Here is a 27,427-nt window from a genome sequence, read left to right as displayed (position 1 = left end):
TTTTCCCATGTAGCAGTTCGGAATGTGGCCACTAGGGGGAGAACACAACTAAGTTATGCTCAACCTGCAGCAGAGCAGAAGAATTAAGTCATTAAATACAGAACACAGCAGTTTTTAGAGTTATAATAAATAATAATATCATAATAAATGTTCACCTTTGCAACACATTTAATTTTTTCTAGCATTTTGTTATTAATAACGAAAATTTAGGCTTTTAGAAAGTACATTTGATAGCGAATTGGATTGGCTCGCTCTTCCACTCAACTTATATTGAATCAGAGGTGCATTATGTTATTTTCTGATGTTTTTACCGTCTGCTTTAACTACCTACCGTTTGCCTATGTGCTGTACGGTGTCAAGCCCATAAATAAAATCTATTATTACTATTATTCAACAATAGTGAACCTGGAGTCCTACCTAAAATACATGAAAGCTGGTGTTGCCTCCTGCAGTATGTAAATATGTGCTCACTTTAAGGCCTATTTGTACACGTGCATGCCATAATGACTTTGCCTGCCTTTACATCCTGCTGTTGGTGGGCTGCTTGGATCCAGTTAAACTGTTCTGTTGTCTGCACCATCCCCAAATCAGAGGAGCCCCCCGTGCGTCAGCGTCATGCGAACAGATGGCGGTCTAATGAATCATGAGGCGACACGCTGATACCCTTTACTACGGTACAAGTTGTAACGCGGCGTTTGACATCACCGGCAGGCGGTTTAAATATAGGCTGTAGCAAGTGGCTCCAGCTCACACCTGGCGCTGCTGCTTTGTTGAGCACGCAGCGTTGCACCACCAAGGCATGCGTCCGACGTGCTGCTGCCCCGGAGGCCCCCTGCTCCTTTAGTTCCTGTGCTGAAATCATTCCCCAGGACCCCATTTCACCGTTTAAATATCGTTTCTGGAGGGGGGACTCCCGCCTAAAGCCCCTGACGAGGAGGCAGCTCTGATCACGCCACTGTTCCTGTGTAAATACACTGGTGTGTTTAGGTAGCTGCTCCCTTCTCCAGAAGCTGCTTTTCTAACCTTCTGAGCTCCGTTCTACCCCCCCGCAGGACCCCCAGACCCTCATTATGCAGCTCACACTTGAGCAGGGAAAAATCGAGAAAGATAACGTCGTCCATACTGATTTCTAAGCATTTGCCATGTGTTTGTGGAGCCATGGCACGATATCATGCGTCCCCTTCGCGTGTCAGTCACGTATTACTAAACAAATTGTGGGCCAAATTTAAGATGCCACACTGTTTGAGGACTTGTGAAGATTACCCTCTTCTGCCCCCCCCCCCCCCCCCCCAGTCTTGGCCTGCGAGAGCTGCGCAGCACAGCGGTTTCAAGATGAACTTTGAAGAGCAGAGTAATACTTATGTACAATAGTACATCAAGTCTTCAGGCCAGCTCATTATTCTAAATGCACAGCTACACAAAGTATCTGTCATGTCAAAATAAAAGCTGCTAAATGCTGGTGTACAACCCCTGCACAACCAGTCTGACCAGTTGGGGTTATTAGTGTTATAATTATTATTACTGTTTGACTTTTCCAAAGACATTTTTACAGATAGGGAACCTTTTTGAGTCATTGTTGCTACGATCAAGAGTCGCATTGGATTCGGACTTGTTTTGTGTAGAGCTTGATTCAGCTGTTTTGTCATTACTACATCAGCATTAAAATGAACGGAAAGATCACCCTATTGATGTTTCTAAGATGCTCTCTGGGGGTAAAGGCCCTGAGGAGCTGCTGAATCCGTTCCCGGGAACATGGCCCAGAGATCCGCCACCCCCCCCCCCGTCCTTCCCGGTCTCATTTCTCTGAACCCCTCTCAAATATTTCCTGTTTCAGTTTTCATATGAAGCTCACAGAAGGTCGCGCGGCTAAGGTTTCACATTTACTTTTCAAATTTCTTGCCTTCAAAAATACACTGCCGCTGGCCACAGATGACCTTTCAGCCGGTGTGTCCGTGCACGTGCGCGCGCGCATGTGTGTCCCATTAGCTACTTAGTGTAATGCCCTATCATACACGTCTTGCCTTCAATCTCTTTACCTAATAAAGACAATGACATACACACAAGCTCCATCTGGACGGGATAATAACAGCGCACGCATGTGTGTGTGTGTGTGTGTGTGTGCAGGAGACAGAGCATGAAAGGGTTAAAGACTTAAATATTTGAGGAAGGCAGCAACCATCTTGGTTCTCGTCCCACCCCCTTTTCTCAGCTCTGACCTCACGATGCAAGTTGTTCCCCCAGTATATACATAGCTGACCCCCCCCCCCCTTCCACCACCGCCACAGCTACACATATGCACCTATGCAGTGACATTCTTCAAGACACGCTCGCGCGCACCGATGCCTGTGCACGTCTCTGCAGATTCGGGGCGGCGGTAGAGTGACAGTGACAGTTTGCCCAGGGGAGAGGAAAGGCCTCTGTTTGTTCTGTGATTAAAGGTGTTGCAGCTGTAGGGGGGGGAGGAGGAAGCGGATAGAGAAACAGAAGAAGGGTAAGAGAGAGAGAGGGAGGGAGGGGGAAGCAAGTGGGGGGGGAAAGGGCAGTCCTGCTGGTCCACATTTAGACCCAGGGCAAAGGCAAGATGTACATGTAGAGCGATTAAGGGAGCTCCGGCGAGGGTGCTGAAAGGTTGTTGTTGACCTGGAGGTGTCCACGAGGAACCGAGACGCTCTCTCCAAACGTTACCCAAAAGCTGAAGGAGAATTTCAAGCCCCGGGCCGGGATGGATTGCGTCGTTGTCGTGTCCTGGAGCCGCCGGTGGTAGAGCGTCCGCTCCAGCCAGGGGTAATGAGAACTCCTGGGAGGCCGTGGAGAGCCGGGCAGCCCGACAGAGCGAGACTGACGAGGACGCGGGCCAAGTTGAGCAGGGATGAGAGCGGCCGCCAGCTGAGCGGAACCGACAGAGGAAGAGCGGCGGGACGGCAGAGAAGAGGAGGGTGAGGACGAGTTAGGAGAGAGGGGACGAAAGGGAGATGAGTGTGCCGACAAACTGTGGGTTCTGTCACTCCATGGAGCGGAGTGTCAGTGTGAGGAGCGGGAGCATTTGGGGATCGCCCCGCGCCGTCAACGGGCCTATTGACATCGTACAGAAACACAGGCGGTAAATAAGAGTCATTTCCTCTCACATCAAGCTGCTTAATGCCCCCACGCAGGTTATGGACGCGCGCAGAAACAGCCAGGGTCAAACGCACGTGCTGCACGTGTTGCCACGGCTTTCCAGAGCAGGTTCAGAGGGATCGGAGCGGCACCCCGACTTAGTCAGAGCCTAGTTCTAACCCGACTTAGTCAGAGCCTGGTTCTAAAAGTTCTGCGGAGATAATGGCTGTTTGACTTATTACGCAACAGCAGCCTTGAGTGTTACTAATTTGTATGTTACACGACGCGGTCGCCGTTGTTATAAGAGACGCTGCGATGTTGATTACACGGTCTTGTTTTGACTTTTCAACATCAGCACCAGCGGCGGGAGCAGCCAGGGACGTTCTGATCCGGCTGACTGGCGTGTTATGACCCTGAATGAGGTGCTTTTAATTTGGAAGCACTCCGGTTCGTCAGGAAGTGTCAGATTAGCATTTTCTGCCATAACCAGGTGGTTTTCCATGAGATTTTGTCCAGGTGTTCATCAAGTGGCATTTGGCTGTTCTATCTTTATTTTCCTCTAATTTTCCTGTTAGCTTGTTAGCATTCTTAGCTACATCAAACTCTCCTGGTCACCCAGACCAGAAATTAGGGCTGGGGCCTGAAAAGTGTACCAGAGAGCGGCTTTGCTTTTATTTTGAAGGCATGTTTCCATATCTAAATCATAGATAGATCCTCAAAGATGGCATCTACTGGAAAAAGAGCATTCATTTATAGTGAAGGCAGGGTTTTTTTAAAGGTACGGAGGTCTATTTATTTGCTTTAGTCTTTCAGATAACCACAATCTTTTGACATAACTGTAAATTTGGGTTACGTTGTGGTGTCGGAGGGTGAATTAATTAACTAAGTATGAACCGAAACGCTGCTTTTTGTATATCACCTTTGAACGAAGTAACCAAAATTTGGTTTTGGAGCGCAACTCGCAGATATTTAACCTTCTTTCCTGTCTGTTCAGCCCGGATGGGGGATGGGGGGGGGGGGGGGATGAGAAATCTTCATCTTGCTTAATTCGTCAAAACATTCCATGTGAGTTTTGGAGCCACACTCGCGTTTCAGGCGCCAACAGCAGTCACAAACGTTTGACTGGAGATGGACGCGCGCAGGTAAATTACCGTTGAAATCTGCCAACTCAACGTCGTGCGGTGAATCCACGGGGGCTGGTCACGGATCAGCTTATTTTCGGAGGTCATTAAGTAATCACATGTAATGTGAAGAGCTCGGCTCCCCCAGGGGCCCCTCAGAGGGGAGGGGCCACCTCTGCCAAATGCATTTTGTCATAATAAAGACGTCCAAAAGTCTTTTCAAGGCATTTAAAGATCGTTAAGGGTTTAATTTGTGGTCTCCTCTGCAGGGACCCCCATTTATCTGCCTCCTGGGGTGGGTTTGAACAGGCCCCGTGGCGTGTGGTTGCAGGCGCGCACACACGCACACACACACACACACACACACAGCGTTAAGCGTTAGCAGTGGCGCAGGTGTTGCGGATTGAACACGGACCTGCGCAGTTTTACCGCCTTTTTCGGACAGGCGCTTCACAGCCGAGAGAATAATTGAGCAATTATGGGATTACGTGCGCGCTCACACGCTGCCGATCTCACTTGGGGAGCTGCACTATTAATACCTCCACGCTGATCACGTTACCGTACTGTTACAGAGCCTGTGGTGAACTTTAAACGCTCCTTTTTCGCCTCCCTTCAGCTTCCTTCTGATTTCTGTGCACGTTCTTGCAGGTTTACGGACGCTGGGGGGGGGGGCTCCGTGCCCCTGATGCTTGTGCACGCACGCACGCGCGTGTGTTGGTGGGGTCGGACAGTGGTCTTTTTCCTCATTGGTTTATTGAAAACCTACATTGTCTCCGCAGCCTCCAATTTTTTTCCAGTTCGTGACCAAACAAACTGACTGAATCACAGTGGATGCGTTTGAGTGTCGTAAACACACTCACATACACACACACTCACATACACACACACTCACATACACACACACTCACATACACATACACACACGCACACACCCTTGTTAAATTTGCAGAGCAGCTGTTAGCTTTGAAAGAGGTCATCTGCAGCCTGTGTATGCAAATACTGCCACGAAAAGAACTACATCCCGTGCTAATTACCAAAGAGAAATCTTATTTCATCATCCTGTTCTCTTTCTCAGACACACACCATTGAGTGAACGTCGACGTCTTCGCACGCAGCCATACGAAGTTTTCCTAACCTATTGTGCGTCTGCTTTTTTGTGATGTTCGCTAACACAACACTGGTTCACATTCTTTTAAAGGCTTTTTTTTTTTTTTACCCCACAAGGTTAAACAATGGAGGCTGATTCCTATCAGTGTTGCGCAATTTCTATTCTATGACTTCGAAACGAACAGGGCGACGTATTGGTTTTATTTTTGCTTGGTGATATGACACAATGCAGGAAAGGTCATTGGCTTGTTTTATTTTGTGTTGTTTTTATAACTCAAGCTCCGAACCTAATTTAAAAATTCAGTTATGTTACTGTTTTTAGAAGATGGACAGTATAGATATTATGTTTAAACAGTTCCCTTGTGTTTTTCAGTCGGGAGATTAGACAGAAAGGAAGACAACAGGGGCAAATGGGGCAGACTTATGGCCAGAATGAATGTTCCCCCTCACACTGCTGCCCACACAACAACAATACCACTGAAATCAGATAAACAGGCAGCTTTTGGAAATACTCTCTTTCTGGAGGGATACATATCATCCCAAAATTACATTTTCCAAAGAAAATAAATGAAATGCTAGCCTAGCATTAGCTTCCTCTTCCATTATTATGGAAATCTTCGATTTGCTGACGACTTTAACGTATATCAAGCATATAATAACATGCCGCATCCAGGATGGCCAAATATAATGTTGAAAGGAGAGGAAGGGCAGGCGAGTCAAACAAACAGGGAGGGTTCTCCCTCTGTGAGGGGCGGCTGAGAAAAGAAAACAAGGCGGCTTTAAGCTCATGTCACACACTGGTCAGTCCTCAGTTAGACAGTAATTCACACATGCTAAATGTCCCTGTGTGTTTTGAAGTTGCTCCAAGAATACTTTGTAGTAGCGTGCCTTCTGACATTCACCACCTCGCTTGACTTTGCTCAGTGTTTTTGAGCTGCAGCTGTGGGAAGTCGCTAGTGGGAAACTCAGCCAGTCCTAATCCCTATTTGCACTAGAACGCCTTTCGTGGGACGCAGCCGCGTCTGCGTCTGCGGGAACGTGCCACTTAAATGGCAGATTTAGAGAATTCAGAGAATCCGGGTTGAAACCTTCTTCCTTCTGCACTCATAGGAGTTGCAATGAAAGGTAGTATAACTATGAGATCACTGCGACGTGCGATAAATGCTCTCGGCTTTCGTTTCGGTTTTCAAACAGACGGCTGAGCCCGTGCAAGTCAAGTCTGCATGTGTCACAATGGAGGCCTGAGAATGAGGAATGGCGTCTCAGATGACGGCTCGGCCTGGTTTACAGGCCTCCTTCGCTGTCTCGTTCTCACCCGCTCAGCCCCATGCCTCCTGTATTTTAATGCTCCCCAGATGGGATTGACGTTGCCTTGACAGGCGGTGACGCAGGTGGGGTGTCGAGTATCAGGGCCACTGACAGGCTAACATCACTCACACCTTTGCTAGCCAGCAACAGAGGGGCGAACACTTTAACGCCCCCTTTTTTCCCTCTGCAATTAATTTGCATAAAACTCATTACGGTGCCCTAGAGATTAAGGACGAGAGCCGTAGCTTGTTAACATGACAGCGATATCGCACTCAGAAATATTTTCTATATGTTGCTGCTTTTCAGTGTCAAGTCAGGATCATGAACATTTCTTTGGTAATTTCCAAATTTGCACAAACTAACACCTCTGTATTGATGTGGTGTTACATTCAGCCCATCAAAGGTGCCACGCACTATTATTTGAATCACTGCACTGTATAAACCTATATGATTTAACCATCCTGTTGAACGCATATGAATCATTCTATATTAAAGCTGCGATGCCGCTCTTGGCCAGTAGAGGGCGCCTGTCCTCAAGGCGCCTGGACGGAGCCTCTACTACAACATAAACATCACTCTTCATCCTCAACAGCTCTGCCTGTGCTACAGTTTTCAACACCTTCCCACTTATCAAGACTATTTACGGACAAAAACGAATCTGTTGTATTTATATTCGTGTCTGGGGCAGAAAATGACTGAGGAGAGGGTGTCAACAGTGGGCGCAACTGGCTGGCATGAGAAAGGCAATAACAATGGAGTCATAGGAGGAGGCCGGCCATCCAAACAGCCAGTGTTTCTGTGGGAGCTTCCTGTCCTGACAGCATTCACGCTGTCTCTGCCCGCTGACCTGTGACCTCGCGAACACAAAAAACCTCCGTTGACATATTTAGTATTGCTTTTGTAAAGTGTGTGCTGAAAGACACAATAGAGGGGGATTTTTATTTTGGTCAAATTTGGGATTTTTTTGAACATGCACACAGTATAAAAGCATGCAATATAATGAGGAGAAAAGAAAGGCTGTATAGGCATGTTTGTATGATGTGTGTGTGTATAGTAAAATAAATGTTACAGTCAGCGAGGACACTGTGTTCCCGCTCGTGAGAAAAAAAAAAGATTTGAAATGGCAGAAAGAGAAAATGTGGGCTTTTTTTCCCCCTTCCTGCCTTCTAATTTTAGCTCAGGCTTCAAATAGAAGTCTCTGTAAATATTCATGAATGGGGGAAGAATCTCAGAGGGGGAAAATAGAGGGGAGGGCTCTATTTTCTACCTGAAAGTCTATTTTTAGCTCCATCACTGAGTCTCTCCGTGGCCCGCGCAAGGGGAGGCTAAATTTAGCCACACTGAGGCACAGGCGCGATACGGAGACAAAAATAGAAACTAATTTATGGCCGTGGAGGGCAGGGCGACAAGGATAGATGCAGCATCGTTAGGATGGACAAAGAACCAAAGCACTTAGATTATAACTAATCTTTATTTACACCCAATAACGATAAACATTAGCACATTTATCCTCTTCCAACCACATCGGTCATCCTCACCCAATCATATCACGACTGTAGATGTATGTAAAGCCATCGTCGCCGTACTGCGTCCTCGTCTGCTGTAAAGTTTTTATTTACTTGTTTCGCCCTGTTGTTTCGCCCTTGTTTCGCCCCTAAACCTGGTGTCCTTCCTCCTCTCCCTGAGTCGGCAGCAGGAATCTGTCACATGTCGGGGGCTTCTGCTCTACTCCTGTTACGTAATACCCGGTAACACACCAATATCGTATCCTCACGCAGCATCCTGGGAGGGTTCGGGGTAGAAGGAAGGCTGCTGCAGGAAGGGCTGGGGAGAGAAATTAGAAGGATGTTTGGATGCTGCACATTCTGCACGGCAATTAGAGCCGCGCGGGGGCACGAAAACCCTCTAATGTTGCATTTTATTGAAGCTGGGGGTCATGTTGAGAGTTGCAGCCTTAGTTGTTGGCCCATTGTTGATTTAGTTATCTCTGGATGGATTTGTGGAATCTTTTGTGGTTTGGGGGTGGGGGTGGATTTTAACCAGTGTCAGCAGACATCAGTCGTCAGACGGACGGTGACAGACATCCATGTCTGGGCCTGGGTCAGTACTGATTCAGCTGTAAGGATATCTTTCTGCCTCTATCATTCTCAGACAGCTCCTCCCAACAAGCGAGCACCCGCGGCAGCAGCTGCGATTCGTCCTGCGGGTTGTTTTTGCTAAAGTGTGGATTTCGACTCTGGAGTTCCTCGTATTGTATTTGAAATGAGACGCGTTGCCAAATGGTGCAGCGTGCCGACGGTTGGCCCGGTTCACATGCTGGCGCAGGGGCTGTGGGAAAGCAGAGATGTGGATCAAGGCAGAAACGTGCCCAGACTGTGAAGAAAGCCCCCGCCGCGCTTCTATTGGGTGGATTCCTCTGTCGTTGGATGGTGTTTGAGCGGCGGGAACTCCCCCCTCACCTGATCAACAGCTTATTTTTAGCTTCACACTCACACGACCCCCGCGTCAATCCGCTGATGCTAATTTTAAAGCTGCTGTTCGCTCCCAGTCCTACACGCACCCCTGGATGCTGAGGCGTGCTCATGTTTGTCGCGCACGACCTTTGCTTCACACCTTGGATGGGGAGTCGTGTCTGCAGCCACGACTGAGGCGCCGACGTCTTAATTAAAAGCTGCTCGTGTCGCTTGTGTGTGAAGGTGACGGGAGAATAAAGATCCCCCCCCACAACGGTGACTCTATGGACTCTGTCAGCACCATAACTGGATTCCCACATATTTCACACATCCCAATATGGTTGCATTTCTAAATCTGTGCATTTTATCCCCCTGTTTTGGTTGATCTGGTTTAAAAATATCAGCACATCCGGCAAAATGACACAATTTCCTGACAGAGACGCAGGGACGCACAGCTGAGAGTTCAGGTCCACTTCATACTGGGATTTTATTTCCAGTGAGCTGTAACTTAATGAAAATCATCTGTTGGTGAAACCTGATGCCATGATACATGGATGAATGCCCCGTGGTTTCCTTTCCCCTTTAAAAATCAACGTCCCCTTTCTTGTTGTGTCTTCCAGTTTCGATGTGGAGAACGGACTGTCAGTGGGGCGCAGTCCCCTGGACCCCCAGGCCAGCCCCGGCTCTGGTCTGGTTATACAGGCCAACTTTCCTCACAGCCAGCGGAGGGAATCCTTCCTGTACCGCTCCGACTCGGACTTTGACCTTTCACCCAAAGGTCCATCCAGGAACTCCTCCACTGCCAGTGATCTGTAAGTTCAGGTGCACCTCTGAGAGACAGTGTGACATCATAATCTACCTTATTAAAGAAGGTGTTTATTTATTAGGCATTAGCCAACCATGATCACATGCCATTTTCAGGGTGTAAGTGAGGTTTAATTTGTGACTTTTAACCCCTGAAATATCCATTCTGGCCCTGGTTGCGCCTGTTAAATCATTGTCCTGCCAACGTTCTGATCATAACTTTGGGATTTCCTGAGTAATTTGGTGATAGTGGTCCTGCAATATTTCGCCTCAACATTCTTTCTCAACGTTTTGTCGAAGACTCAGCAGAAAACCTCTGTCCGGCTGTAGATTTTTGCTCCTCTTTCTTCTTGTCCTGAGCTGCGTTTCAGCCACTTCTGATTCATTGCAGACTTGCTTTTGGGGTGATTTTATTCTGTCTTTTGGTTGACTCGCGCCACTCCTGATCAGCAGGTAACATTCTCCTCCGGCTCGAGGCAGCAGCAGATCACGCCCTTTCACACACCGAAACAAAGGCGCCGGTTTGATCGTTTCCTTCTGGTCGTTGATTTGATTCCGATTCTGTGGGGCGTCCAACGCGCCCCTCAAACAGCCCCGTCTGTGCTTCACAATGTCTAAACAAATGAAAGCCGCCAGTCGCGCCGTCATCACGGACTCTCGCTTATCTGTTTTTGAAGGGAGGAAAGCTTGAAGCACTGGGAGGTCAACTGGTTGTCGTCTCGGTGAGGAGAACATGAAACCAATGATAAAAACACTGACTCTGCGCACCCCCCCGTGCCCCCCCCCCAATTCTACACGGCTGCAGAAGTGTTTCCCTCCTTTCTTCAGACCAGTGTGACTTAATTTTAAGCACGTCACCCTCGCCAGACCCCTCCCCCACAACACCCAGTTCATTTATTTTTGCATGCAACACTTAACCAGACATCCTGGATTAATACACCTTTGTTGTCTACTTCCGATCACCCTCTCTTCCACCTCCACCCACCCGTTTCTTCACCAGCTTTACTGTAACGTTGTGCTTTCTCTTTTTCTTTTTTTTTTACTTGAATGTCATCCAGATGGGTCAAACGCTTCCAGCCCCATTAAAACTTTGTTTAATGCGTCTTCCTCTCTTTTACAGACACACCGAAGACATGATCGTCACACCCTTTGCACAGGTGAGTCCCCCATAGCCTCTCCAGCTCGCCACTGGCTGCGAGGCTTGTTTACCAGATGGTCAAATTAAAAAAAAAAAAGCATACGCATTTGTTAGCCAAAGGCGCTGTGGGTCTTAAAAACTTATAACAAACTCCAGATGGCGTTACACGGGGCTTTGCGGCCTTGTTGGAGCAGCCCTCAGAGAGGATAAAGCGACCCTCCGGCGCTGCTTCGGCTCTTGCGTGTGATGTGCGTCACACTGGGGCTCACTTTACACAGTGAAACCAGGGCTGAATGCGGCGCTGCATGATCATGCTGTTTAAAGTGGCATGCCATGGCTGATAAGGCCAGCACATGGGTCAGGCCTGGACACCAGATACTCTGCAGGCTTTCACCGTGCGCTGAGTCAGTGCTTGGCTGCAGATGGAGCGACAGACATGTCGGAGTGTGTATACAATGCCATCAAAATATCTGGCAAGGAGAGGGGAATGCCTCTCCACGGGAGGAGCCCTTCAACTCACAGGTTGACCCTCACATCAGTTTGGGTGTATTTTACACTGAAACAGGTGTGGTAGATTTTATAATGCCGCTGTCTCCCGTAGGTCCTCGCCAGCCTGAGGACAGTCCGGGGTAACTTTGCCATCATAACCAACCAGCAAGATCGCCCAGTCAGCAAGTAATCATCATCCTTTACCGCTCCGACAAATTTCTCGTGACTCTAAACATCAAGCCTGTCAAACACTGCAGCGCTCTTCTCTTCGCAGGACTCGATCCTCTGGCAGCAATCCACCTTCAATGTGCAAGACGAGCCTGGCAGGTTGGTCCCGGTGTTGAAATGTTCTCTTTGCGTACAGGCTGTTCTGTATCAACACCTACGAAGGTGGTTCCCCCTCCCCACATTTGCTCATGGGTTCATCTGTCCTGTAATGTTTTGCTCGCTTTGCTGCAGAGGAGCCCCACCAGCAGCTGGCCATAGAGACTTTAGATGAGCTGGACTGGTGTCTGGAACAGCTTGAGACACTGAAAACGCGCCACTCTGTCAGCGAAATGGCTTCCAACAAGGTAGTGAGAAGACTCTACGTGATACACTCACCACACACACAGGAGTGAAACTACCACTGAACACAGCCAGTCAGACGGCTCCGGCTGTTCCGTGTTGTGTTTCAGCCCCTTGAGGGCTGTTCTTAGTCGTGTACTTGACACCATTTGTCACTATGGGCAGAGGTGTGATGCTGAATGTACAAGTGGAGCCCAGTCCACATCCTGTTCTTCGGTTTTGCAGAATTTGTACTAATTGAATATTGAAATATTGAGTTTGATGCAAGGAGCATACCCACAAAGGGAAATTAAGTGGTATTTAGGTGGTGTTTCCCATTTTTGAGAGATGTACCGGTAACTTCAGATAGAGGGGATGTTAGAAACCCTCGTTATTGTTAATCACCTGTCTCGTTCTATGGACTTCAAACATGGGAAGATTAAATGCGATTCAGCCCATTAGCCGTCACTGGTCCCTAAACGGATCGTAAAGATCACTACCGCAGACATGCACCCTGAAAATACCTCATATCCACCAGCTCATCGGATGGGAGAGGGGTTTAGCCCATGAATGAATGGGATGATCTCTTGTATGCAAAGAGAGACGCAGACACGCCCTTCCCCCCACTCATGTGCAGAAAAATGTGAATGAGGATGTGGGAGCTGGAGCTAGAATGGCATCCCCCTTCCGTGACTCCAGCATCTATACCTCTGCCCTACCCTGCTGCAGACTGGAGACTGGCGCTCATGCGATCCCATGATTAGACCGCCCACGCAGCATTACCCATGCCCTTCACGCCAACACACGCGCACATTCATGGCACGTGCATGCATCTTCCTATACCTTGCCCGCCCTTGCCATAGAGTCGCCTGCCTGGATACATATAGCGTTACACACGCTACACGCTCACGTGGCGGTAACACACCCCCTCCCTCTCTTCCACCACCACATTGCTGCAGATCAGTCAATGAGCAGTTTCAGTCGGGGGGGAGGGGGTCACACTGGCACTTAGAGATAGATGTTGTGGCAGAATATACGATATATCTGCATTTCCGGTGCTTGTTGAACTCACTGAAGGTGTTTATTTAAAAGAAAACACACAACACTTACGCACACACACACACACACACACACACACACACACACACACACACACACACTAGAAGAAGATGCAGAATGTTTCCTGCAAGTTGATTTGACGCAAACCCGAAAAGCAAGTAAACTTTGGGGTTTTATTCAAATCGAATGCAGAGATGACACGTTTTGCCTCTATCTTTTTTCGTCCATACATTTTTCGTCCATACATTCATTGAACCGAGGACGTGGCGTGATCCTGGATACACCTGATCGTCCGCTCATGCAGGTGCTTCAGGTTTCAGCTCATTATCATTCTCTTGGACAGATTCCTGCCTCAGATAGTTCACATTCTCTTCTTCAATCACGCTCGGTCTGGCCTCTTTGGTATTTTTGCGTACACAGTGTACCATTTATATTTTTAGCAACATGAATGAACCCCCCCCAACCAGTTCATTCAAAGCTTTTTCCTTCATATCTTCTTCAAACTTGGTGCACATGGTGGCTCTCACACCCTCCACCTCTGCTGCACTCGGGCCTTCCCTCTCCGAGCATCTCCCACCCAATGAGGGCTCGCGGCGCCTCAGCTGCATGCTGCAGCAGGCGCCCAGTTGGCTACTATATTTAGCCTTTTTTGGGGAGGAGGCGGGGATTAGAGTACCGCGTTCTCCCTCTGTTTACACACAGAAGGAGCAGGCAGAAGCCCAGTGAATGAGGGGAAGTCAGACAGAGGGATGGAGAGTGGGCAGCTCCAGCACGCGCCCTCGCTGACAGCTCTTCCTGGATTTAGAGCTTGACCAGTTGGCGGTTTCCTTGCACAGACGGGCAACGCAGCAGCTCAAAGCTGTCTGATTTTCTGGGTAACAGGCAGAAGTCAGGGAGAGAGAGAACAGCGGGGACTGTGCCCAGTTTTAGTTTTGCTCTCCTGCTCTCATGCTGCGCTGAAATGCCAGAAGCGAGTTATTACATCTCTGTGTCGCGGATGTTCGCTCAGGTAAGCGGAGGCTCGTGGCGGGAGGGCAGCCAGGGGCTAGTTGTCATTTTGTGCATGCGTGTGAAGCAGACATCTGACTGCTGGGACCGAGACGGAGAAATCTTGATGTAATCTGCATGTGTGGTGTGCAGCATGCGCTGGGTTGCCACTACTACTGGAGTCAACTGCGCGCTGCCGGCCAATCAGGAGCGTCGGAGCTCCGTGCGACGCGACACACACACAAGCACGTGTGCCTTCAGCTGTTGATGCAGCAACACTGAGGATACTTGTCAATGGTTCAGCACTGTCTGCAATTAAGAGTTTGTGATTTATTTTGTGTTCATTTTAACAAACGCTGAAATGATTTTGGGGATTTCTTTTTTGTGTGATTGTAGTTCAAGAGAATGCTGAATCGAGAGCTTTCCCAGCTTTCAGAAACCAGCCGTTCAGGGAATCAAGTGTCTGAGTTCATCTCCAGCACTTTCTTAGGTAAATCCAGAGACGGTCTGCTAGGTGTGCGTGATACTATGTTGTCATGTGCAGATGATGAATGGTGCGGTACAGAGATTGCCCACTGACCTGTGTTTGTGTCCATCTGACAGAGAAGCAACATGACATGGATATCATGTCCACCCCCACCAAGGAGAAGGACAAAAAGAAGCGTCCAATGTCCCAGATCAGTGGCGTTAAAAAGGCCACGCACAGCCCCAGCTTGGCCCCCTCCACCATCCCTCGCTTTGGAGTCAACGCCAGCCAGGAAGGGCTCCTAGCAAAGGTACGACTTTAGCAATTGTTGGTTTGCGGGCGTGTTTTTATTTAATGTGGCCTAGTTATGCATTCATGCATATTGTTCGCTGACAGGAGATGGAGGATGTAAACAGGTGGGGTATCGACATCTTCAAGATCGCAGAGTATTCTGGAAGACGCCCGCTGACGGTCACCATGTACACCATCTTCCAGGTATCGTCGCTGCCCCGATACTTTTCCCGCATGACCGCAAAACTCTGAAAGAAGCAATAATCTTGTCGGTATTAACCGTGGATCTGTTACCGTAGGAGCGCGAGCTGCTGAAGTCCTTCAAGATACCAACGGACACTTTCCTCACCTTCATGATGACTTTGGAGGACCATTACCATGCCGACGTGGCCTACCACAACAACATCCATGCCGCGGACGTGGTGCAGTCCACCCACGTCCTACTGTCCACACCTGCTCTGGAGGTAGATGATGAAGACAACACAGTCCTGTTATGATGATCCATCCTGAACGCTCCTTGATCTACGATTGCTTTTGTGTTTTTTTAAATCAAGGCTGTGTTCACTGATCTGGAGATCCTGGCCGCCCTGTTTGCCAGCGCCATCCATGACGTGGATCACCCCGGAGTTTCCAATCAGTTCCTCATCAACACCAGTAAGTTTGCTGACTGTGCGTTTGTTGTGGAGCTGTTGTTGTGCCAACTGTGACGTTGCTTCATCGCCGTCTCCAGATTCAGAGCTGGCCTTGATGTACAATGACTCGTCCGTGCTGGAGAACCACCACCTGGCTGTTGGCTTTAAGCTTCTGCAGGAAGACAACTGCGACATCTTCCAGAACCTCAGCAAAAAGCAGAGGCAGTCCCTGCGCAAGATGGTCATCGATATGGTGAGATATGGAAATGACCTTGACTTGTCCCTGTAGCAAAGAACCCTGCGATTTCATTGAACGTCCTGTCCTCCAGGTTCTGGCAACGGACATGTCCAAACACATGAATCTACTGGCCGATCTGAAAACGATGGTAGAAACCAAGAAAGTCACCAGTCTTGGAGTCTTGCTATTAGACAACTACTCGGACCGCATACAGGTGAGGACACTGTGCACTTAATTTCACTTTCAGTGTGTTTGTTTGTGATAGGCAGCTCTGAGAAAAAGGGCTTTTTAGCTAAAGGGTGTCTGATCGCCACAGGTCCTTCAGAACATGGTGCACTGTGCAGACCTGAGCAACCCCACAAAGCCTCTCGAGCTGTACAGGCAGTGGACCGACCGCATCATGGTGGAGTTTTTCACTCAGGGAGACCGAGAGAGAGACAAGGGCATGGAAATCAGCCCCATGTGTGACAAACAAAATGCCTCAATCGAGAAAAACCAGGTAAATGATGAGATGCTTCCAGTTTGTTCTGCTGAATCTATGAAATCTAATCCGATTCCCCCGTGCCCTCCCTGTCTCCATCTTTCAGGTGGGCTTCATTGATTATATTGTTCATCCTCTGTGGGAAACCTGGGCTGATCTTGTCCACCCAGATGCTCAGGAGATCCTGGACACGCTGGAGGATAACCGAGAGTGGTACCAAGGCATGATCCCACGCAGTCCTTCACCCGGCCCTGAGCAGCAGGAGGTGGGGGGCCATGCCGGGGAGGCGTCAGCGCTCAGCAGGGGCAGCGGTACCACCGATAAGTTCCAGTTCAAGCTCACCCTGGAAGAAGAAGGAGAGTCCGACACCGAGAGTACACCCGAAGAGGAGGAAAGCTACAGCGCCGGACCAGGGTCTAAACTCTCCAGAACTGACCCCGGCAGCAGATTCGACGCAGTGTCCACCATGACGCGACTCCTCACCAAAAAGCTCACTACTGATTCAACCAGGACGTTTTCTGTAGACTCTGAGAAGGATATGTCAGAAGATAAAGAAGCAGAGCAGGAGGACGCCCCCGGCGTCTCACGCTTCAGAATCGGGACATAGCATCAGTCACCAGTTTCCTTTGGCCTTTTTTCTTTGTTTGTTTGTTTGAGTTTCTTGATTTCAGTGCCTCGTCCTTTGTCACTCCCCTAAAAACCAGCACCTCCGCTTTCCATGAACAGGGTGATAGCAAACCTTCTGCTGCGGGGAACAGGAGGAAGAGTGAGTCTGGGGGATGCTGAGAAGGTCTGAAACAGCAGTCCGTTGCACTGGAGTGACAGTTAGCCCGGACCTCTGCAACCTCATCGGGCGGCGAACCGAGCCCTGACTGGTTCTCTGCGTTCCGTCTGTCTTTCGTTCAGACGTGCTGCGGATCAAAAGTTCCTCAGAGACTATGAATGGTTTCGACGAAGGAAAAAACTCTGACCAGCCAACCCCTTTCCCAGGATCCATTACAGCAAACGACAGAACCGTCTTCCTCTTCTGAAGCAACTGTGGAGAAAGCATAGAAGCGATACATGTCTGGGGAAAATACAGCATAGTCTCGTAATACGCTTCGCCTCACCAGTCGCAAATTTGCCTGCCTTTTAAGTATTTTGCTCATTCGTTTATTCAGTCTTTTATTTTTGTTCCATGCACACTGATATACAGTACTTTAAATGGAGCTGAAGGAAAATAAGACTTTGTAAAAACAGGTTGCAGCAGTAACGGGCTGTGCTTAACTTTATGCAGGCAGTTTTAAATGTAGCAGAAAGAGTGACTTATTATTTTACATGTTGCACTCTGTTGGGCTGCTGGCAGGGGCCCGTTTTATTGTACTCAGCTAGTCTTGGAAGGATATTATTCCGATCATTTGTGGCAGGCAATGCATATTAACTTGGGTTTTTCAGTTTTTAGAATTGCTATTTACATTTTTATATTTTTAGACTCTGATATTGTGACTGAGCCAGGGTTCGTGAGGCGTTGCGGAGCCAGGGCAACGCATGGGCAGCAGGGTTTGCTGTGCACGTGGCTCCCCCTAGCGTTGATAAGTGGAACTGAAGCTGAACAGGGGACGCGAATGATTTTCAGAGCTTTGCATAGATCTATATAAATCTATTAAGTTTATTTAGATACGTTTAGAACCACCCAAAATATCACATTCAGTTTTTTGTTCTGTTTTTGGTTGAATTTGATTTGTAAATCTTTTTTTTCTTCTTTCAAATCCTGAATATTTGGCACCCTTTTTTGAATTGGCTCAAGTTTTTAGCACTTTATGTTGTCGTTCATAGCTCACTTGATGGTTTTTAAGGTCTTGAGCCAAAACACAAAGAACATTAGAGGTTGTGACTGAGAATGACACTTTGTCATTGACTGTTGGTAAAACCAGAAGCCTGACACACAGAACAGCTGGAAATGCATCAAACTGTGTCAAACACAGCTGCCACACTAAAATTTCTTTGTTTTGGGTTGGAGGATGAGTGATTCGGGTCTCGTTTTTTGACTTAAACGGAGGCTGTTTGCATCCACATACTGTCAACACAAAAAAATGCAGGAGGTTACCACGAGACAGTTTCCCGTGCCATAAATATTTTCATCTCTTTTCTGTCATTGATCAATATTTTGCTTTTTACAGGGACACGGTCGATGACAAAGCAAGTGCCAAGCAAGCATGACACAACCCGTACTGTAATTTCCATTTTGCCACTGGCTACTTTCCATCTGTGGCTGATAAAGTTGGTTGATTGTAGCACCCCGTGTGCCAATCTGACCCCCACATCTCTGTTCCTACTAAAAAAAAAAACTCTCCTTCAGACAGCAACAAAAACTGATATTGTCTTAAAGCAGCGATGCTCTTTCTTGTGCGTACCTGTGGATGAAAGAATGACTGGGTTGTTTTTTAATGTATGAATTTGTTAGAAAAAAAAAACACCAAAAAACCAAAGCACTTTGTAAGGTACTTTTACAGTTCTGCACTTCCAGTACAGTTAAATATGTATAACGTGACTGTTTCTCTGTCTTTCGGTGGTTACGTTAGACTGCATGGGCTGGACCGCTACAGCTCTTTTTACCATTTTTAATGTACGGCTGTTTTACGTTGAAATGCATGCAAGTGGCTGCAGGTCTGACACAAGATGACGAGTCTGTGGAGAAACCTGTTATTGTTTTGGAGAACTTGCGTTTCAACAAGCGAACAAGCTCTTATTATATTTTTTTTTTCACTGTTTATTTGGTTTTTCTTTTCCTGTTCACCGACATGCTGGAGTAAAACATGCGCAATTGTTTCTGCAGCCATAAACAGCACCAGACAGATACACAACAATATGCCTTCAACATTAAGGACTATTTAACAACTCCACCAGCACAATGTGTGAAATTCTGTCCACCTATCTGCGTGTCGATGTTTGCTTTCGTGCATTTTCCTCACAGTGCTTCGTGTACAGTTAATTTATTATTTTCTTTATTATCTGTCGGAGTCAGTGGAAGGTCAGACCTTATTTTAGTGTAGTCGGATGTGTAGCTCATTCAAAGAGGACAGATTTCAACTGTTGCTTAACATACTTGTCTTTTTGCATCTGAGAGCAAAATTATACATTTTAGAAATACTCACTTTCATGTCTGGTATGAAACTAATTTAGCAACAGATTTTCATCTTGGTTTTGTTAAACCTCTCATATGTCCTTCATCTGTTTCCCCCTGATCACATATTCATGAAGATTTCAACAGTGGGTGTTCTGATCTGAGTCTTCATACTGAAGATCTTGAGCCTTCCTGGATCAGTATTTCTCTTCTAACGTGTTGTTATGAATATGGGTCATGAACTAAGACTGTGCAGCTTCGACAATCCAAACTTTGCTGTTTAACTGTGGGTGTGTTAGCCCTTTCTCCAACTAGAACTGTATGCCTGGCCAATAAAGAAAAAAAGCAACAAAAAAGTCTCTTCTTCGATCTGGAAACTAATATCCACCTTCCAAATTGCTTTATAGTTCTACTTAGAAATTCAATTGCACTGATAGCTAGAAATAATAATAGTAATAAAAGATCATCAATCTTATAATGAGAAATGATACTAATGAGTAGATGCTAATAAATTAAATATGTGGTAAACCACATAAATACTTATTTAAAACAGTATAGCCCAGACATCCTGTATTATCATTGAAGGGGCGTGGTTCTGGCGGAAAAGCGTTTACTCTTTCCTGATTTGTCTATTGTCCCGTCAATCATCCTTATCCTCCTTTGGCCCCGCCTAATGCCGGAGCTGTCAGTCAATAAGCGCTCAGGCTAACGCAGGTGCAAAGCTGGTGACGGAGCTAAAGCGCAGCAGGGACGCCGAGGACAAAACGCACATTTCACGGTAACTCTTGCGCTCATTTGACATCGCCTGGTGGGGAAAAATCAGAGAGCTGTCACACGGACGATTTGGGGCTTGTCTTATATTTGACTTTCAATGAAAACTGGGTGGTAAATAAGAAAGAGTAACCTTCATTTGACATAGCGGAGATGCTTAGCTAGCTCCGGCTCCTAAATTTAAAGTGCTGGTAAAGCTCCGTTTGTCCCAAATTTTTCCTCTTGGGCAGTTGCTGCATCACCTGTAATGCTTTATTCCAGCTCTAATAAGACATATAACCATACGCAAATGCTGCGTGGTCTTTTTCCACCTTACACGAGCCGTGGTGTTAAATTCATGCAGCTAATACATAAGTTATTAACTAGCAAGCTAACGCCAAAAAGGTCAGCTGATGTGTATTTTGAATGAAGGGGCATGCCAAGATCACAAGATGCATTGGAGATGTTTTTCTCGTTTTTCCCAAATGACAGCAAGTCGTATTCAAACTATTCATAATTGGTTGATTAACAAAGCGCGCCCATGGCGGTTCCCTGCCCCCGTGGATGATGACAGGACAGCCGCTTTAGCTGATGCTTATAGCCTGTTAAGCTCCGGTACTTCCGCCCTCTTATCTTTAGAAAGACGTTCCATGCACAGCCCGTCGTGTTGACAGAAGGTGAAAATGCTGTAGGCTGTTTGTTGGTTTTTTTAAGGATATGTTCCGTGTATTTGCACTGCCTGTTTTGCAGGTATTTACACTTTTAGGTTCAGGTCGATTTGGGACCATATGGGTGTAATCTGACCCCATTCAGCCCCACATATTCATCACATTCACACCCTGACAGTGGGTTAGAATATGTCTGCACCCTTCTCATGCAGAAAGAGCATTATAGGTCTCCCCCCTTTCCTTCATATATGTTTTAAAATTCATTTTTGTAGACATTTTATAAAATTGTTGCATTTGACCATGTGCTGCTGCATTTGTTTCAAAGGATGTCAGGCCATTCAGAACAGTCCGGAATACGTCCTGAAGGTTATTTATGCGTGAACCGTCTCGGTCGCAGCTCTTTTTTGAGGCTTGTTCCAAACTTTCAACCTTTCTTGTGGTTTTAAATTTGTTGCAGCACATTTTCTGCATGTGTTTGTTATCAGGTCTGTGTGTTTTAGAGCTCTGGCTCACAGCTGTTGACACTGCTGTGAAACCCTCAAGTCCAATGTAGCCTCAGACAATGACTGTTGTCCTGGTTTAACTTAAATATATGACAGGAATTTAACAGAAGCAGTAAAGATAATATGATTTGTCGGTGATTCTGTTTCCGACTGTAGTCTGTGCTGCTGTTGTTGATTTATATTTGTATAAATTAATATCATTGACTCCAGATCCTGTGACTAATGGATGTGATATGATTCTCCACATAGATGGCGTCTGCAAATTCCACATATGGACAGAAGGAGACCTCAGACCAGAACTTTGACTACATGTTTAAAATCCTCATCATCGGGAACAGCAGCGTGGGGAAGACCTCCTTCCTCTTCCGTTATGCGGACGACTCCTTCACACCAACGTTTGTCAGCACGGTGGGCATCGACTTCAAGGTCAAGACCATCTACAGAAGCGACAAGCGGATAAAGCTGCAGATCTGGGTGAGGAAGGAAAGGCTGGTCAGCCGTTGCTCGGAGGTCGAGGGTGGGATTGATCGTGTTCCCTCCTTCGTCAAATAAATCACATTTGCAGGAATGAGCGGGTCCTCTTGAAGAATAAGCAAATAAAACAGAATGAAATTGAATTCCAGTGGTGGCATTTTTAGCCAGCCGCTAACCAAAGTTTTAAAAGCGACACATCTGGGAGAGCTTTGTTCTCTCATCAATGATCTCTAACAACTGCCAGCTGCTGAAATGACCCCTCACTCTCCAGAATCTCTTCATCTGTTGTGTAACAACTATACCCTTGAAGTCCACTTAAAGTGGAGCCCAGCCCTGCGTCCAATCATTCACCGTTGAACGTGAGAGGAATTCCTGACGCTGATGGCAGGTTAAAGCTCGGGGGGGCTGTCGAACCGATTCAGTTGAACCTATTGGTGCTCTACTGACAGGGTGGAGACAGCAGCAGCTTCAGGGAGTTTTGTGTTGATGTGTTGATGTAGGATACCGCTGGTCAGGAGCGCTACAGGACAATCACCACAGCGTATTACAGGGGGGCCATGGGCTTCATCCTCATGTATGACATCACCAACGAGGACTCCTTCAACGCTGTTCAAGACTGGTGAGTAGCTGTAGTTCAGCCTGGACTAAAATCTACACTTTTGGACCAGATATCTTCAATTAACTGCTAGTTTCTTTCCTAAAACCTGAAACACGCTCTTTTTTGCCAGTTCTGTTGTCCTTTCATACGACATTTCCCTTGTCTCCTGTTGGACATTCTCTGCTGTCTGTCTGTGCTGTCAGGTCCACTCAGATAAAGACGTACTCGTGGGACAATGCGCAGGTCCTCTTGGTGGGGAATAAGTGTGATATGGAGGATGAGCGGGTGGTGGCTTCCCAGAGGGGCCAACAGCTGTCAGATCAGCTGGGTGAGTCTATGCCTCAGAAGGTCAAATCCTCTCCTGGTGGTTTATGCACTAAATAGGTCGCATAAAATTTAAATGGTATTTTATTGATTTCATAGCTGCAGGTATGTCTGTGACTAATGTGTCCTGTTATTATCAGATAAATGGATTAGTCATTAAAGCTGTAACATGAGCTTTTACTGGAGCAATAAAAACACCTTTTTTTTCCCCCTTCCCTCTTCTGTCTTGACAGGTTTCGAGTTCTTTGAAGCGAGCGCTAAAGACAACATTAACGTGAAGCAGACCTTCGAGAGGCTGGTGGACATCATCTGCGAGAGGATGTCAGAGAGTCTGGACAACAACGACCCCACCATCACCGGCGCCAAACAGGGGCCGCAGCTCAACGAGCAGCCTCAGAGGTCCCATCAGGATTGTGCTTGTTAAATATGACTCCCCACTTTTACACAGGGATCTAAAATCCAAACATTTCCATTAATCTACACCATCCATTATCTTCACAAACACTCTACAGTGGGGAAAAAAAATCAACTAAACACTTAGCTCCTGCGACGCCCTTCACCCACAGCTCCGACCAAATGGGCCGAACCTCTTTCAAGGGTTTGTGTCTCAGAAAGATAATCTTCAGATGATGTCGTAGCGTCAGGCTAACCCAGTGCTTCTCAATTATTTTCTGTTACGCCCCCCTAGGAAGAAGAAACATTTTGCGCTATATACGCTTCGTCATATTTCCTCGTCTGAGCTTTCGGGAGACTTTCGTATTCTCATTATCTCCGTCTCTCTCCGCCTTTCTTTTCATCACTGTTAAGTATTGTTTCATGCTGTCTCTTGGTGGTTTGTTCACTGCACTTCCTGTCTCTTGCTCTGTGGTGTGTGCGCGCGGGATGTGCAATTACACTTTATTCTAGTACGGCAAAAAAAAAAAAAAAACATGTTCTCCGGGGTCACACGCGCCCCCCCTGGCATCGCACCGCGCCCCCCCCCCCCCCCCCACTATTTGAGAAGCGCTGGGCTAACCCAAGAATGGGCCATGCTGCCCCCCCCCAGACCAGTCAAAGCTAATATTACATCATTCTTTATTAATGCGAGCAGTCAGGTTACATCGGCGAGATCCTCCAACGTCGATGCCTGCACAGCATTAGCGCCTCAAACCTAATGATACAAATCAGATGTTTCCCCCTCCCCACTGAAGATGTATGTTGCTGTGGGTAGAGCTGCTGTTTTTGATTCTTTTAGGGGTTTGTTTAACTTTTTTTCCAGTTGGTTACGTGGGGTTTTGGCTGGGTGTATCCATGTGTTGTAATTGTGTTTTTACACATATTTATGGTCTGGATTTGATATCAAAGTTTACTCCTTTTTTAAAAAATGCTTATTTTAGTGCTGCGAAGGTTTTAACGGTGAGTTGGCTACTGTTGTCTCTTTTCCCTTTATTAGAATGGCCGCTGCTAGGTTGACCTGGCGAAGCGAGGAGTATCGCGTAGCCTTTAGAAGTTAACAAAGTTTAATGTTACCTTATTAAGAGCAGCTCCAGAATGGAAGAGTATGGGACGTGTTCCATATGTGGAGGAGGAGTGTGAAAGCAGGGCAGGGATGCACTTTAAAAGGCATATATTGGAGGGAGAATGTTGATGGTTCTAACAGGTTGTGGGTGGCTGGATGGCGTCTGGAGTTTAAACCCATCTGCCCTGCACATTCAGGTCGTAAAGGTTCCACATGCGGCGCTCCATTTCATCGCATTAACTTTTGCTTCATTGCTGAACGTTCATCACTTCCAAAGAGTCTCTGACGAACTGTTAGATATCGGGGAGAAGATTATGGGGTTTTTTTTTTGGTTTTTTTAAGCATGTCTCTTCGTCTTATATGTAAAGTACAAACATCCTATATGATATACAGTCACAGATGGACTGAAAGACATATACCTATTTTCCACACCTTATTTATTTCAAAGTATAATTTATTTTGTATTGTAACTTATTTATAAAGTATACTTACTAGATTATTCATTATAAGCTGTGTATTTTTTGAAAAGTCCCAGCTTTTAAATGCATTTGTGTTTACAATGAATATAAAGGTTAGCAAGTTTCCTTGAGAGGAAAGTTAAACATTCCAATCAAAAGATTTCCTATCATGTCCAAACAGCTTTCCCAGAAAGCCTGTTTGTCTTTTGATACCGCTGCTTAACTTTAATGACTCCAGTGTAAAACAGACTGTTCTCACAGAGCAAAAGCAGCCTTTTCTCTGTCCACACCCAAAAATCAATAATAAAAAAAAACAAAACCCTGCCCAGGGTTAGAACACACACATGCTTTGTGTGGTTCTGCAAATTTAGTGTTTGTCTTAGACACTTAAACATGCTTCTCCAAAGAGACCTTGACAATAAGTTATGAGCAAAAAAGGGTGTTGGTTTGGTGAGAGAGAATTTTGTTTACCTAAAGTGTGCACTAGCTTCAAAAGAGATACGATTGTCACGGATTGGAAACACGCTTTTATCCCGTCCTACTCTCCCCTTTACTACATCATCAATAACCAATGTAAATAATATTTTTCCTTTCTTTTTTTTTACCCTTTTGGGTGTTAGTTGTGTGAATTGTGCTGTAACTGTTTGATGCCAGATTTGTAAAAATCAGGATTAAATAAACAAAAATCCTAAAGCTGCATCTTTGTGTGCCTCAAAGGTCATTCCCAAAGGTCAACTACTGGGACTGGCAGCTGCGTGCTGGGATATAACCAGCAGGGGGCGTGGTGCGACGTCCAGTTGCTTGACCACAATGGCCTCGAAACAAACGAGACAATAGAAGGAATTAAAAACGTCCTCGAATTATGAGACGATAACAGAAGCCGCAGTCAATTAGGGGGAACCAAACACCAGAGCAGTTAGTAGTGACTTTAATAAATGTCAGCTCGAGACTTAAACTCCGTTACAGGTTGATACGCAGTTTGTCAGCAAGTACACGTACATTCATGGAAGTGTGCAGCGAAGTCCTACACAGCAGCCACCGCGATGAGAAGTACTACGATTACACAGAGCAACGAGACATGCAGTGTTCAGTTTTACCAAAAAACGAGAAGTATAAGGACACGTACATACATATATATATAAAATCAGAAATGTTTCTGTAAATAAAATATAGGCTTTAAGTGCTTGTAAACAAGTAAGGCATTAAAATACAGGGTGGGTGGCAGCACTTGGTGACGCTTGGTTGCACTCTGGTTGAGGTTGTCCACCTATCCTGCACTAAAATCAGATTGCAGTTTTGCTACATGGCTTCCCGGAAAATATTAAGGCAACAACAACGACGAGAATAAAAGAGTTTCTAGGTCAACACTGTCAGATTTCTGTAGAAGTTCAGGCCGTGCGCGCCGCGGCTGCTGCTGTCTGACCTAATGCCCGGCTCCCATCTCTGCACAGTGTCTGAGATGTTTGATTTCTTATCTGCAGGGCGCATTTACAGCAGGCTCCTATCGGGTCTCTGATAAGGCCAGTGTTCCTCAGGTTGCCGCCAGGTTCCTTCGGAGGATGCAGATATGTTTCTAAAGTTAATAAGCTTGGACCTGGTTTGGCAGGAGCTGGCACCCGCTGCTGACGTGGTTCATCACCTTCTGCTTCAGCTGGGCCACTTGCTCCCTGAGGACGCTGGCCGTCGATGCCAGCTCCGTGTTCTGCGTTTTCAGGCTCTTGACCTTGTCCTCCAGTCGAGATATCCTCTCCAGCTTCCTTTTGCGGCACTTGGAGGCTGCTATCCGGTTCCGCAGCCTTTTCCTCTCCGCCTTGATGCGCTCCTGGTTGTCCATGTCGATCGGAGACAGGGGAGGGCTGTCCCCGAAGCTCTGCATGTCTGGTACCGTCTGGGGCTCGTCCTTCACCAGACCCGCGGACTGCAGTCGTGACAGAGCCGCCGCCGCCGCCGCCGCCGCCGCCTGTTGCTGCGCCAGATGCGCTGGGGGCGGCGGGAACGGGATGGTGTCCGTGGAGTAGTTGATGGTGGCGGCTCCGAGAGGACTGTTCGCGTAACCGTTCAGAGTAGTGTACACAGGGAGCTCAGACCCCTGAAGTCCGGCGGTGCCGACCGCGTTGGACGCGCCGAGGAGCTCCAGTCTGTCCACGGAGACGCAGCCCGCGTCGCTCAGCTGATTCTGTTTGTGGAGATCCTCCAGCGCTTTGACGAAACCTTCCGCGAACTCATGTTCGTCGCTGGCTGACTTCGGGTAGAGGAACTGGGAGGTCGGGTTGGTGCTGCCGGCGACCAGACCGTTTGACTGGATGATGAGCCGCTCCAAGTCCGGAGAGGTGAGTTTGGCAAGTCCCAAGTCGGGCGAGTTTAGGAGTCCGTCCGTGTCTCTCAGCGGGTTGGATTTCAACTCGGAACTCTGGTCGTCTAGGTTCAGACTAATCTCTTTCTTCATCATGGTGTCCTGGCTATAGATTCTGGAGCCTTTCTGGGTATTCGCGGTGCCTGGGTAGAGGGTTGTTTCCATTCTCCACCCTCACATGAGGGAGTGTTGAGCGTTACGCATTAAAGAATGGTGAACGGTCACATCCAAGCGTGAGAAAACCAGCTGATCCTCAGTTTCGTGTTCCTGTTTTCCTCTTGTTTATCAGCCACTCTATCAGTCGAGCTCTTAAGCAGCGGTGCCTGGGGGGGACTCCGCCGTGTCGTTCCTGTCCGACGCAGAGATTGTCTTTCCCTGATGGCACGGCTGCTATGCGCAGCGCCAGACTTCTCTCGCTTTCTAGCCCTAAAAATTCCATTATGTCACTCGAGAGCGCGGAGATTGGCCCAAGATGACGTTGG

General features: G+C 47.2%; 3 protein-coding genes across 17 annotated transcripts in view; 2 read left to right on the top strand and 1 right to left on the bottom strand.

Annotated features, from left to right (window-relative positions):
* Positions 1–19,675, top strand: part of pde4ca (phosphodiesterase 4C, cAMP-specific a) — a 28,889-nt gene extending 9,214 nt beyond the window's left edge. For 5 of the 15 annotated variants that reach the window (XM_057058056.1, XM_057058067.1, XM_057058057.1 and 2 more), the window contains 15 exons: positions 9,706–9,897; positions 10,567–10,611; positions 11,010–11,046; positions 11,629–11,702; positions 11,791–11,843; positions 11,976–12,088; positions 14,505–14,598; positions 14,712–14,884; positions 14,971–15,069; positions 15,165–15,329; positions 15,420–15,519; positions 15,596–15,750; positions 15,827–15,949; positions 16,052–16,234; positions 16,323–19,675. In XM_057058056.1, the coding sequence (XP_056914036.1) occupies positions 9,706–9,897; positions 10,567–10,611; positions 11,010–11,046; positions 11,629–11,702; positions 11,791–11,843; positions 11,976–12,088; positions 14,505–14,598; positions 14,712–14,884; positions 14,971–15,069; positions 15,165–15,329; positions 15,420–15,519; positions 15,596–15,750; positions 15,827–15,949; positions 16,052–16,234; positions 16,323–16,823 (2,107 nt within the window). In that variant the 3' untranslated portion in view covers positions 16,824–19,675. The other 10 variants (XM_057058058.1, XM_057058060.1, XM_057058068.1 and 7 more) reach the window with 8 other exon arrangements.
* A 203-nt stretch (positions 19,676–19,878) lies between these two features.
* rab3aa (RAB3A, member RAS oncogene family, a) lies at positions 19,879–23,287 on the top strand. The gene is made up of 5 exons (XM_057058089.1): positions 19,879–20,097; positions 21,490–21,714; positions 22,215–22,333; positions 22,516–22,640; positions 22,870–23,287. The coding sequence occupies exons 2-5, from the start codon at positions 21,490–21,492 to the stop codon at positions 23,058–23,060; spliced, it is 660 nt and encodes a 219-aa protein (XP_056914069.1). The 5' UTR covers positions 19,879–20,097; the 3' UTR covers positions 23,061–23,287.
* A 2,217-nt stretch (positions 23,288–25,504) lies between these two features.
* On the bottom strand, positions 25,505–27,366 carry LOC130539598 (transcription factor JunD-like). Its single transcript, XM_057058084.1, has one exon. It carries the CDS (start codon positions 27,108–27,110, stop codon positions 26,172–26,174), a length of 939 nt encoding a protein of 312 aa, XP_056914064.1. The 5' UTR covers positions 27,111–27,366; the 3' UTR covers positions 25,505–26,171.
* Positions 27,367–27,427: the final 61 nt, after the last annotated feature.

This window comes from Takifugu flavidus, chromosome 15 (genome assembly GCF_003711565.1).
Source record: "Takifugu flavidus isolate HTHZ2018 chromosome 15, ASM371156v2, whole genome shotgun sequence".
Classification (NCBI taxonomy): Eukaryota; Metazoa; Chordata; class Actinopteri; order Tetraodontiformes; family Tetraodontidae; genus Takifugu; species Takifugu flavidus.
Note: the sequence above shows the minus strand (reverse complement) of the source record. Positions and strands in the feature narration are given on the sequence as shown.